This window comes from Cherax quadricarinatus, chromosome 42, assembly GCF_038502225.1.
Source record: "Cherax quadricarinatus isolate ZL_2023a chromosome 42, ASM3850222v1, whole genome shotgun sequence".
Classification (NCBI taxonomy): domain Eukaryota; kingdom Metazoa; phylum Arthropoda; class Malacostraca; order Decapoda; family Parastacidae; genus Cherax; species Cherax quadricarinatus.
The window spans coordinates 3,116,926-3,130,964 of NC_091333.1; the positions used below are offsets into that span (position 1 = coordinate 3,116,926).

The window sequence follows — 14,039 nt, forward strand, 5'->3', positions numbered from 1 at the left end:
CCATTTCATAAGGTAATGAAACCAAAAGTATGAAATTTGATGGGAAACATACAGAATTACACTTTTACAAAGTTAGTGGTCTCGGCGATATTTACGTATTGATGATTTCGCCCACTTTGCACCCTATTTTTGACCAATTCCATTGTTCTGTCGACCACACTCATAGCTATTTCACTAATGTTCCTTCTATTCTGTCAACTAAGTACTAGAAACCACCCATTTACCTGTTTCAACTACTTAATTTGGTCAATTTCACACAAAATTAAAAAAATTGCCAATTTAAAAATAGGTTATAGAATAAACAATGTAGACATTCCTGGCACTATAAAAATGTTTCCTCTGTTCATTAGTCACGTCTCCAGGCCCCTCTTATATTACAATTGCTTTCCACTTTGAATTTTTATTCACACAAAAATAGAAAGAAGAGTTACTGTTATGCAGACTACTGCATTATTGTAATAATTGTATAAATAATGTCACTGCATTCCTAAATGTGTATTAGACTGGCCAGCTGGAGGCATATTGGACAAGTGACTTCATTTATGTACTCTGGAATATCAGCAAAACTCTAACATTTCTGCTACTTTGAGCTCAGTTTCAAACTACTTTCAGCCCTGAAACTAATCAAAATCATCTACGTTGCTTTAATTAATACATTGATACCCTGCATCTCTGGCTTGCCATGTTCCAAGCCTCGCCAATATCTGAACAGGCCCTGGGAAAGGACAGAATCTAAAATTATTACCCAAACATTCAAACAGCTGTTCGGATGTGGCAGAAGGTTGAATCAAACTTGGCGTGCACTTTAGTGTACCGGTTGGCCACTAGGAGCTGCGCTCTTTGCCACCCCTGCCACCCAAAATCGACCCTCTGTGATATCAAGAAGGCTCATGATAAGATTATGGCCTACACAAGTGAGTGTTCTGCCACCTCAAAAACTGGAAAAAGTGCCAATAGTGATGATGTAGCCATAGAGCTTGGATCTCGATCAGTGTGTGATGAAGTGGTACCTGCAACAAGGTGGTAGTGGTATGATGGTTTGTGGTGCTGAACTTAAAATGGCTGCAGAAAAATTCAGCAAGCAGATTGGCCTATCAGACTTCAAGGCATCTGCAGAGATTGCAGAATCAGTGTTGCTCTTGGAACATTTTGAAAGTGACGACAATGATGACGACCCAATGCCTCCAAGACCAAGAACTTCAGCAGCAAGGGCAGGTGTTGAAACACTTTTGGAGTACTGTATTTGGAGCATCCACTGTCCACAGCCCATTTGAAAAGTTATGGTCCTGAGGTCCGTGAAATCCAGGAGGCTGTTATTTGAGCCCAGTGTCTGGTCCCACCGCCAGACGACGTTGGACTAGTTTTTTAAACCTACAGTGCCATCACCAGTGGCAGTATGACGGTATGGATGCGCATTTTTTCCCCCTCACGTATCCAGAAACTCAGTGTTTCCGAACTGGTCTCGGCCTATATAGTTCAGATATGAGAGGTATCACTATACATCTTTCATTCTATCAAATGAAACCAAGAATATAACCAACAAAAGCATACAAAAATACACCACTAAGTTGCTGTTTTAAACTAAAAACATGGTTGCAGTTTTTTTCTCATGCATTGTGTGCTGCAGCATTTTATTGTTATATGGTGCACACTTACTGCATAGACCCATTCTCTCATATCTAGGCCCAAATTTACCACTCACATCTTATCTGAATGAGTTGAGCTCATGGTATAGTACTACAGGAATGACATTGGTTTCAAAGCCGTTACATAATGGGACCGACACTGAAAGGGTTAATGTTGTTTGAATCTACCTGCCCCATCCCACAAGACTTTGGATATATTAGCACCCTGTGTTGTTTGTCTGCAGGCTAATTGGGACATGTCTTTGTGGGGTAGGCCTTCATTGAGATGGCTTTTCCACTGTGCCTCTGAAGAATAATAGTCACAATAATATGATTGGAATAATTCATAAATAACCCACATTTACGAAAAGAAAGATAGGACATTTTAGTCTAATGTGGATCAATGCCGGGTCACAACTGAACAAGAAAAAGCAGAGAAAACCAGTAGACAGGTTGGGAGGGAGGGGAAAGAAGGGAGTAGTGTAATAGTAGTAGCAGTAGTAGTGGTAGCAGCAGCAGTGGTGGCAGTAGTAGTAATAATAGTGGTGGTAGTAGTAATGATACGAGTTAATAATAAGTAGACCATTATATTACATGGCAGTTACGTTCCTGAAAACACTGTGTTAGATAAATCCATGTTAGATAAACTGAAGAACTTATGGGAAAATAGGGTTGCTTTCGTGGGACCCCCCAAAAAAGGTCAAACAACTTTTTTCTTAGACATCCAGATCTTACAAAAATAAAAATGATTGTTATTTTTGTTGCTTGAGATTACAAATGCAACAGAAATAATATTTACCTTAAATTGTGGTTGCTGGTGTATGTCAGTGTGAAGAGAGTGGAGGTGCATGGTGTGGGCCTACTGGGCTGAGGTGGATGGTTGTTGGTTGTCGGCAGAAGTGGATGGTTGAGGTTCTGGTACTAAAGTCGATGGTTGTATTGGAGTGTGCATAAATTCTGTAATGGATCACTGGGCCTTTTACCCTGCAGTACATTATACAGCATGCTACAACAGAGGAAAGATAAACTTAGCAGAGAGGTCACTGAATTAGAGCAAAAACTTAGGATGTCATACCTCACAGAAGAAGTACAAAGGGGACAAAGGGTCATACAGGATATTGCAAGAAACCCAAAATATTTCTATTCCTATGCAAAATCCAAGCTAAGAACTACCTGTAGAATTGGACCACTATTGAGAGGAGACTCGTATACTGACAACGAACAGGAAATGAGTGAAATCCTAAAAGAATAGTATGAGTCGGTGTTCAGCAACCCACTAAATGACAGCAAGGTAGAAAATGCAGAAATATTTTTCACTCCAGAAGAAGGCTGTGCAGACCAACTAACTGACATTAGTACAAATCCCATAGATTTTGAAAAATAAATGGAAAACATGCCCACTCACTCAGCACCTGGACCAGATTCATGGAATGCCCTATTTATAAAGAAGTGCAAAGTACCATTAGCACGAGTCCTCAGTATTCTTTGGAGAAAGAGCTTAGATCTAGGTGAAATACCGGAGGACTTAAAGAGTGCAGACATAGCTCCTTTGCATAAGGGAGGTAGTAGAGCACTAGCTAAAAATTACAGGCCAGTAGCCCTAACCTCTCACATCATAAAAATCTTCGAAAGAGTGATGAGACGGCAGGTTACAAATTTCATGGATCAGCACAACCAACATAACCCGAACCAGCATGGTTTTAGAGCAGGATGATCATGTCTGTCACAGCTGCTGAACCATTATGACAGAATTACGGAGGCACTGGAAGACGACCAAAACACAGATGTGATTTACACAGATTTTGAAAAGGCGTTTGACAAATGCGATCATGGAGTGATAGCGCACAAAATGAAGACCATGGGCATTACGGGGAAGGTAGGCAGATGGATTTTCGGTTTCCTAACACACAGAACACAAAAAGTAGTAGTGATCAGGGCAAGATCCAACATCAGCGAGGTCAAAAGCTCAGTGCCCCAAGGCACTGTCCTGGCACCTCTGCTGTTCCTCATCCTCATAGCAGACAGATAAAAACACCCGGCACACTTTTGTATCATCACTTGCAGATGGCGCTAAAATAAGCATGAAAGTCAGTACGGTAGAGGACACCGAAAAAGTACAGGAAGACATAGACAGGGTTTTCCAGTGGGCATTGGAGAACAACATGACATTCAATGGTGATAAGTTCCAGCTGCTTAGGTATGGAAAGAATGAAGAACTCAAAAGGAGCACTATATACAAAACTCAAGAGGGTCACCAAATAGAACGTAAGGAGCACGTAAAAGACCTAGGAATAATTATGTCAGTGGACCTTTCTTTTAAAGACCATAACAAGACAGAGATCACGACAGCCAGGAAGATGATGGGATGGGTATTGAGAAATTTCAAAACAGGGGAAATAATGCTGATGGTGACACTCTTCAAATCGCTAGCGCTCCCTCACTTAGAATATCGCTCAGTGCTGACGGCCCCATTCAAGGCAGAAGAAATATCGGAGCTGGAACAAATAGAGATCGTTTATGGTTCACACTGAGCCAGTAAAGCACCTAAACTACTGGGAATGCCTGCAAGTCTTGAACATGTGCTCATTGGAATGGAGGAGAGAGAGGTACATGATAATATATACCTGGAAGGTACTCGAGGGCTTGGTCCCAAATCTGCACACTGCCATAACAACATACTGGAGTGAGAGATATGGGAGGAAGTGTAAAATAAACCCAGTGAGGAGCAGGGGTGCGGTGGGGACAATAAGGGAACACTGTATCAACATCCGGGGTCCCAGACATTTCAACATCTTACCAGAAGATATCAGAAACACTGCTGGAACAAGTGTAGAAGCCTTCAAGAGGAAACTGGACAAGTATCTTCACCAGGTGCCAGATCAACCAGGCTGTGATGGATATGTGGGGCAGCAGGCTTCTATCAGCAACAACCTGGTTGACCAGGCAAGCACCAGACGAGCCTGGGCCATGAGAGGAGATAAACTCTCGAAACTCTTCAAAGGTATATCAAAGGTATGCTAAGGCATCATCAGCTGCTCTAGACCCCATTTCAAAGCACTGCTTCTAGTTTTGTCAGGGTCCTTTTCAGTGAACAAGTCTTCTAGTTTAGCAGCAACATGAACTGCTCACACAACTGCTGCAGTGTTAACTGTTTTTCTTCAGGTTCTTCTTTGTCTTCTTTTATCTGGCTCCCTTGTATCTGTGTATCGAGCTCTGCCAACATTTCCTCTGGACTCTTGTCTTCATCATCATCATCTTCTAAGAGCTCATTCACATCTTCATTCATATCTTCAAGATCATCACCTGGTAATCTCCTTGCCAGCTGAGCAATTTCCTGAACCTGACTCTCAAGCAAGGAAAAACCAGTGAAAGAATTAACTACAGAAGGCCATAACTTTCCCCACCCTACATTTAATGTTGATTGGGGCACTTCATTCCATGCACTTCTAGCGTAGCTGATGGCATCTGCAATGTTAAATTTATTCCAGAAGATTGGTATTGCTAGTTTAGAGTCAGAGTCCATTGATGCAACTAGTTTTTCATAATTTTTCTTGTGTAGTTACACTTGAATGACTTAATAACTCCCCAATCCAGTAGTTGTATTAAAGATGTATTTAGAGGTAAAAATACAACTTTTACATGTGGGGTCACATCCAGCAAAGCTTCTGGATATGTATGGGAATTATCCAGAATGAAAAGAACCTTGAATGCAAGATTCTTGCTGTGCAGGTAAAACTTGACTTCAGGAATAATGTGATGCTTAAAGTAGTCAATAAATATTTCCTGTCATCTATGCTGATTGGTTTGACCTCCACATTACTGGTAAGGTGTTTTTATCTGCATCTTTCAAAGCGCAAGGATTCTTAGAGTGGTAAATAACCATGAGCTTACACTTTAAATCACCTGACACATTACCGCAAAGGAGCAAGGTGAAGTGATCATTTGCTGCCTTGAAGCCCAGTGCACTTTTCTCTTGCTGACTGATATAAGTTTTTGTTGGCATTTTCTTCCAAAAAGCAGTTGTATCGTCAGCATTAAACACTTGATGTGGCTTGTAGGCATCCTCAGAAATAATTTTCTGCAATTCAGCAGGGAAATTACTTGCTGTTGTATTATCAGCTGAAGCACTTTCACCAGAAAACTTAATATTATGTAACTTATTATGCAACTTAAAGTTGTGGAACCAGCCTGTGCTAAACATACACTCTTTTTCAGACCTTCCTTCCTTATCACACACTGCTTTAAACAACTGTAAGGCCTTTTCCCTAATTAAGATGAAACTAAGTGGTTCACCTTTCTCTGTTTTTTGTTCAGTCCACTCAAGCAATAAGTTTTCCGTTTTATTTACTTGTCGTGATCTACGTGTCATTCTTTTCATGAGATGACATCCTGGGTTAATCATTATACAAGCTCATATATTCACCTCATTCTTTTTAATTGTACAAACTGATGCTTCATTAAGGCCATAGGTTCTCACTATAACCACCACATGTGAGCCACTCTCAAGCTAGTAAGCAAGTTTGTTCAGTTATACACAAATATGGTTACCTATGATAACTCAAAAAGTCAGACAAAGTGACTTATTTCTATTGGGGTGTAATATCCATTAATATGCCATTATCTAATATCTCAATTTTCTTTGTAACTCAAAAACTTAAATCCTTTAACCTTTTCTTGCCACTTTCAGCAACACTTGTATGCCTACTGGGTGCCAAGATTACTTGGCAGATACAAGATATGTCAATTAAAAGATCAAAACACAATCCACAAACACAGCTAGTTCCTAGGAGAGAATGGTCCTGCACGTGCATGAACCAAAGGCTGGGACAAGGGTGGCAGGGGATGGCTGTAGGTCTCTCCCGTTGACTCAGTGGTCTAACCCACAGTCAGGCAGCAACCTGAGTTGGGGAAATATCCTGCGTGTGATGCTCCAAATTTTTTCCTCTCCTGCAAACCGAACCACGTTAAGTTAATTTTACGAAGTGTTATATAAAATAGTGCCATAATTTTTCAGTAGTGCAATAACCAAAACTTGGGAAATAAATCCATGTAATATAATGGTCTACTGTACATAAAAGCAAGGATGGTATATGGTATAATAGTAGTAGCACGTAACAAGAGCAGAGGATTACTGCTGCAGGCTTACTGGCACATGCTAGGCAGGACTAGTAGAGTAACGATAGTAAATTGTGTGTCAAGGTGATAGAAAAATAACTGAATGCACTTAACACCTATCCCCAAGGGGCTCACAAAAGAACAAAAGGTTAAGAGAATCACTGCAGTAGGCCTATTGGTCTGTTAGGAAAGAAGGGAAGAGAGAAAGGAGAAAGTAAGAAGACAGGAAAAGCAAAGAAAAATACAAAAGACAGGTCAAGAGAAAAGGTGAGGAGAGGGCAAAGGTCAAGTCAAGTCAAGTCATGAGTGTCTTGGAGATTAGAACATTTTACAATGTATTGAGAAATGTGGGCATTTACTAAAACAACACCAAGAACACTAGGATACATGTTAAAAGGGTGTGTAGGGGATGATTCAACAAGATAGTATCTGTGAAGACTAGAAGGAGGGTAGATAGTTTGAGCAGGGGACTAGTTTATAGGATGGCTGTGATTTCTAACATGACAGAAAAAGGCAGCTGGTTTCACCAGAGTATGGAAAAAGGCAGGACAGTTTGGAAGAGCTAATATCATGGTCTGAAAAGTGGGAGATTTAGTTCACTGTGGATATGTGCAAGATCCTACTCCTTGGTAATGTTAAAAAACCTAGTAATTATACAACACCATTGTTAACGAGGAGCTGATCAAAATATCAACTTGGATGACAGCCAATAAACTTATGCTTAACACTGACAAAACCTACTATATTATGTTTGGTAGCAGAGCAGGAGATGCACAAATTAACATTAAGATCGACAACACTCTAATTACCAGACATAATGAGGGCAAATTCCTAGGCCTATACCTTGACAACAACCTGAATTTCAGCACCCATATCCAACACATAACCAAAAAAGTATCCAAAACAGTTGGGATCCTCTCCAAGATACGATACTACGTGCTGCAAAATGCCCTTCTCACACTATACCACTCACTTATTTATCCATACCTCACCTATGCTATTTGTGCTTGGGGATCAACTGCAGCAACATACCTAAAGCCAATAATAACCCAACAAAAAGCTGCAGTAAGAATAATCACTAAATCCCATCCCTGGCAACACCCCCCCCCCACTCTTCATAGATCTAAACTTACTCCCTGTTCAGTACATCTACACTTACTACTGTGCAATCTACATCTACAGGACCTTAAACTCCAATATCAACCTTGACCTAAGACGCTTTCTTGATAGTTGTGACAGAACCCACAGGCATAACACCAGACACAAACATCTCTACGACATTCCCCATGTCCGACTAAATCTTTACAAAAATTCAATGTATGTCAAAGGCCCTAAAATCTGGAACACCCTACCTGAGAACTCTAGAACTGCAGACACATTCATCACCTTCAAAACTACCATTAGAAAACATCTTATCTCCCTGATAAACCCCATCAACTAACTACACGAATACCACCTGGTGGTTCACACTTACACTCACTCACCCATTTGACCATAAACAGAAATATTAATCTCAATCTTAAAATAATGAATCCTATGATACTCCAATACTGAAACTATGTACTGTGCCAAAACAAAAGCATTCACATTGCTAAACTCACAAACTAGTATTTAGTCACTTAGCCATAATACCAACTGTGGCATGCAAAGAGTACGTAACCTTTATTCGGCGCATGGACACACCCTCATTTACAGGCTATCTCCCCCAACCAGCGAACCAGGTTGCTAAGAGTTGATGATGGGGCCCCATCGTTCAACTAGTGACCAGGTTCTAGCCAATAAGAAGGTGGGATTGACAATCGCAGAGGTTATGTGGATACCGCTCTCCTGTCTGCCCTTGTCATTCCCACTCTAGAGCTGGTTGAAGCACGGTCTGCTATCTTGTGGCTTCTATTTCTGCCTTGCTTACCGTGGAGTGCACTATATTTATCACTGTACATAGTGTACATATTGCTGTTATAATTGGTGAAGGATAATATAAGTCTAAACTTTTTCTACTGTGTTTATTTGCTCCCATTACACCTGGGATAACAGGCCATTTGAAATCCTAGGTTGTAATATGGGTAGCCTGTCCGAGAGCTGGACTTAGAGAAACGGTTGAGCTTAGGGTGAAGCTTGTAGCAGGAACATTGTGTAGCTTGCTGTTTCGCTTCGCTTTACAAATTTTGCGTGTCAGTTGCTTATGATCAGCCTTGCTATTGTGTGATCGTTCAACAGCTCGCTACTAGCTTGTTCAGTGTGCTCGCTTCGCTACGGTCAATCTTGTGTGCAGTCGGCTTTGCTTGTATGCGTATTCTGCAATCGTACTGTGCATAGCTAAGCGTGTTCTGCAAATTAACGTGTTACGTTGGGGTATTCGTACTGTGCATAGCGAATAACTTATGCCACCTAGACGAGTCAGACGCCTGGTGTCGGCATATACTTTGCATAACCTACCTAAATTGTCTCTACAGCGTTGTTGGCAAATTGCTCGTTCCATTGGCATTCCCTATAAACGCACTCTTACAGCTGCGCAACTGCGTTCACTTATTGCTGACATACTTATTGAAGAAGAGATGGCACATCAAACTCCTCCCTTTACGGGAGCTAGGGAAAAAACTACTATGTTCTCGCAGGAGGAAGATGATACACCTACGGAGCAAAATGGTCAGTATAGTGCAGCTGGGTTGTCTCAGGGTGAATCAGCGTCGTTGGCACTTGAGCTGGCAAAAATCAATCTTGAGCAAACTAGGGAACAGAGAGCATTCGCAAGGGAAGAATTTGATAGGGAAAGAGAGAGGAGGCAGTTTTCGCATTCTGTAAACGATTTCAGTTTACAAAAAGCAGTACAGCTTGTTCCCCGCTTCAATGAGGCCGAACCAGAGCAATTTTTCGAAAGCTTCGAAAATCAGGCTCGAGCCTTGAGGTGGCCGGAACAGCACTGGGCAGCGTTGGTTCATACAGCATTATTGGGTAAGGCACAGGAATTTACGTCGGTATTAACTGACGCTGAATTCTCTGATTATCAAGTAGTGAAGACCACAGTGTTGGGAGCATATACATGTATCCCAGCTAAATATCGTAAGACCTTCAAATTGAACAGGCGGCAGCTTGGTCAATCCCTGGTGGACTTTGTGAGACAGCAAACCAAAGCTTTTACCAGCTGGTATAAAGCGAGTGGTGTCTCTAACTTTGAGGAGCTGGTGCAGCTTATTCTGATTGATAACCTGCTGGAGTCTGTGGGACCAGAGGTTCGTGTCTTTCTGCAGGATCGTGACTTAACCACTGCATTGGAGGCGGCCAGGTTGGCTGATACCTTCGAAACGAACCGCTCCTTGTCCGAGCGGTCCTGTCTCTCTTTTCAACAGTCTGGCGTGAGCAGAGATCGACAACATTGGAGAATGAAGTGCCAGCAGGAGGGAGAGCGTCTACGTCATCCAAATAAGTCACCTGGTGAGCCACGCTTCTCAACATATGGTCCCCCTGCGGAGAGGCAAACTACTTATGGAGCATCTCGACAACAATATCCAGAGAGGCACCAGCCAGAACGACACCACTTGCAACGTCATCAGGGAGTAAAGGGCAAGCCTGTCGTCTGCTTCAGATGCAATAAAGTAGGTCACATCAGTTCCAACTGCCCTCAAAAACCTCAACCCATCGGGAAAATCTCTAATATCCCTAGTAACATGTCCCCTAGAGAAGTAGAAAAAGGTATGGCCCCTTATTATTGCGAAAGTCTTATTTCCCTTCAGGAAAACTCAGAACCAACTAAAGTAAATACCTTTAGAGATACTGGAGCATATTGCTCACTTGTCAGAGAAGGAATATTACCCCTTTCAGAGAATACTTCCTTGAATTCCTCAGTTTTATTGGAAGCCTATGGAGGAGCTATATATTCAGTTCCTTTGCATAAAATTTATGTACAGTGCAAATATTACACTGGGTACTTGACTGTAGGTATCTCAAAAGGATTTCCCATGAAAAATGCCATGTTATTACTGGGTAATAACATTACTACTGTTACTTCGTGTCCTGAACCTATAATGATTAATGCTTCTCCAGTGTTGGCCATAACTCGGGCAACATCCCAAGGGTTGTCTGGGGAGAATGTTGACCTATCCTTGGACGACTCCGATCTCGGAATAGCCACGTTGTTTTATGAGACACACCGGCCGGAGTCTCGTAAATCAAGTGAACAGACCCCGATCAAGCCTTCCTATTCCCAGGTTGCAGGATTGCCAGATGTCTCTGTTTCCATGCCCGAGGGACTGTCCTTCCGGGAGGAACAACGAAAGGACCCTTCTTTAAAATTCGCTTTTCAGGCAGCCATGGGTAAATCCTCTTTGGGTCATCCAGTCAAGTATGAAGTTAAAAATGATTATTTGGTTTGCACTGAGACTGGTAAGGAGATAGAGAGCCGGCAATTATACGACAGGTTAGTGGTTCCAACCAAGTATAGACCTCAGATATTAAATATAGCTCATAATACGTCATCAGGAGGTCACTTAGGAATTACAAAAACCTTGTATAGAATCACAAAAGAATTTTATTGGCCAAAATTAAAGAAAGATGTAAAGAATCATATTAGGTGTTGCCGAGAATGTCAGCAAGTTGGAAAACCTGGACATTCCATTAAACCTGCACCTCTCCAACCCATACCTGCTGATGGAGAACCTTTTGCAGATTTAATTATAGATTGTGTAGGTCCACTACCTAAGTCAAAGTCTGGAAATCAGTATTTATTTACAATTATGGATAAAGTAACCAGATATCCTGAAGCGATCCCAATGCGTAGTATCAATACTAAAGCTATTCTCAAAGCTTTAACAAAATTCATTTCTTGTTTTGGCATTCCTAAAACTATACAAAGTGATCAAGGTACTAACTTCACTGCCAAAGCATTTAGGGAAGTATTAACTAGGTTAGGGATAATTCACAACTTATCCACTGCCTATCACCCTCAGTCCCAAGGCGCCTTGGAAAGATTCCACCAAACATTAAAAACAATGATGAGAAGTTTTTGCATGCACTTTCCGACAGATTGGGATGAATCTCTACCTTTGTTGCTGTTCTCAGTACGAGAGACGGTGCAAGAGTCTACAGGGTATAGTCCGTTTGAGCTGATCTTTGGGCACAATGTACGAGGTCCTCTTCGGGTGCTCAAAGAAGGATGGATGGGAGAAGACGTAAGCTCAGCACTCTACAACCCGTCTTCAAGGTTGCAGGTGGCACGTGAGTTAGCCACGGCTAACCTAAAGATAGCTCAAAGTAAGATGAAACAGAGGTATGACAAAAGTGCACAATTCCGCTCCTTCCATCCAGGAGACAAGGTGTTGGTGCAGGAACCTATACCTGGCCACACCTTGAAAGCTAGATTTACGGGACCTATGCAGATAGTAAGTAGATTATCTGATTTAAATTATGTGGTAGCTCCCATTGATAAGACCTCAAAAACAAAAACTTACCACATTAATCAAATCAAGGCCTTTCATACACCAGATAAAGTCCCAGTAATGACTCTGTCCTCTACCTCTGAGGACGACTCTGACTCTTTGCACTCTATCTCTGAAATTAATACTAAACTTTCAAATTCTGTCCTCCTCAAGGATCCTAGCCCGTTAATGGATGGATTATCTGAAATACAAGCAACCAATTTAACTGAGCTTCTACAGTCATATCCTAATATTTTTTCGGATGTGCCGAAAAAATGTACGTTAGGTTACCATGATGTAGATGTGGGAAAATCTAAACCAATTAAACTCTCCCCCTACAGAGCTAATCCTGAAAAGCAGAGGCTACTTCAGCAGGAAGTAGACTTCTTGTTAGAACATGGTTTAGTGGAGGAGTCATCTAGTCCATGGGCTTCACCGTGCATCCTAGTAAAAAAGGCTGATGGAGGGTTTCGTATGTGCACAGACTACCGTAAAGTGAACGAGGTCACAATCACAGATGCTTACCCTCTTCCTCGTCTGGATGACGTAATTGACTTTGTGGGTAAGGCTACTTTTGTGTCCAAATTAGATCTCCTTAAAGGTTACTATCAGGTACCTTTGACAGATAAGGCGAAGGAAATCTCTGCCTTCGTAATTCCAGGAGGTCATTATCAGTATACAGTTACCCCCTTCGGAATGAAAAATTCCCCCTCTTCATTCCAGAAACTCGTCCATCAGGCTATTAAAGGACTTGAAGGCACGGCAGCATACCTAGATGATATTGTTGTGGTGTCTGATACTTGGGATCAACACCTACTTAGACTTAAAGCTCTGTTTGAGACCTTTAAGAATTCCCAATTAACAGTTAATTTATCTAAATCTTCCTTTGGCCAGGCCACTATCACTTTTCTAGGCCATGAAGTAGGTAGTGGTAATGTTGCACCTAAACTTGCTAAAGTTCTTTCGATTAAAGATTATCCAGTTCCTCATGATAGGAAATCTCTTCAACGTTTCCTAGGCATGATAGGATTTTACAGAAGATTCTGTAAGAATTTCTCAGATATTGTAGCCCCTCTTACCTCTCTTACCAGTCATAAAGTTCCCTTTAATTGGACGTCAGATTGTAACACTGCTTTTAATAAAGCAAAAAGATTATTGTGCTCTGCACCCATTCTCCTGTCTCCAGACTTCTCCAAACCTTTTTCATTACAGGTTGATGCTTGTGAGTCTGGGGTTGGGGCGGTACTATTACAAATCGGGAACAAGGAGCTGCAGCCAATCGCATACTTTTCAGCTAAATTCCAGCCACATCAGAGAGCTTACTCTACCATTGAAAAAGAAGCCCTCGCGCTGGTAATGGCTTTGGAGCATTTTGATGTTTATGTGGGCCAGACATCGCAGGTGGTCACAGTCTACAGTGATCACAACCCGTTAGTCTATCTCCAAGCCATGAAGAATCACAACACAAGGCTTATGCGTTGGGCGCTCAGGCTGCAGCCCTACAATATCAGAATTCAGTATATTGCCGGCAAAGAAAATGTGTTGGCAGACTCTTTGTCAAGAGTCTAGTTTATTATTTTATTTAGGTTAGGATGTATTTGTGGTAACCCCTTTCAAGCTCTTTTTTTTATCCCCTGATGTGGGGGTTTTTTTTTTAGTGAGGGGATGCGGGCTACCGTCCGCCTGTATCTTGGACCTATGCTAGCCTGTCTGACTGCTGTCTCACTCTAAGTTTAGGGTTTGGCTTTTGGTCACTAGGAAAGCTGAGCTCTATCTAAGAGTTGGATGGTGGAGAGGATAGGCGGTCCCATTATTTTGTGCCATGGCGGCACGGTTACCACTGGGAGGTGGCAGCCTAATCCTGAGCCTTCTCGGGGGTGGGGGTGTG

The 14,039-nt window shown here is 41.8% G+C and overlaps 1 protein-coding gene across 2 annotated transcripts in view; it reads left to right on the forward strand.

Annotated features, from left to right (window-relative positions):
- Trmt61 (tRNA methyltransferase 61) overlaps positions 1 to 14,009 on the forward strand; it is a 41,042-nt gene extending 27,033 nt beyond the window's left edge. The window contains exons 7-8 of one of the 2 annotated variants that reach the window (XM_070093217.1): positions 10,088 to 10,333; positions 13,364 to 14,009. In XM_070093217.1, the coding sequence (XP_069949318.1) occupies positions 10,088 to 10,333; positions 13,364 to 13,720 (603 nt within the window). In that variant the 3' untranslated portion in view covers positions 13,721 to 14,009. The remainder of the gene's footprint in view (positions 1 to 10,087; positions 10,334 to 13,363) is intronic. The other variant, XM_070093218.1, reaches the window with a different exon arrangement.
- Positions 14,010 to 14,039: the final 30 nt, after the last annotated feature.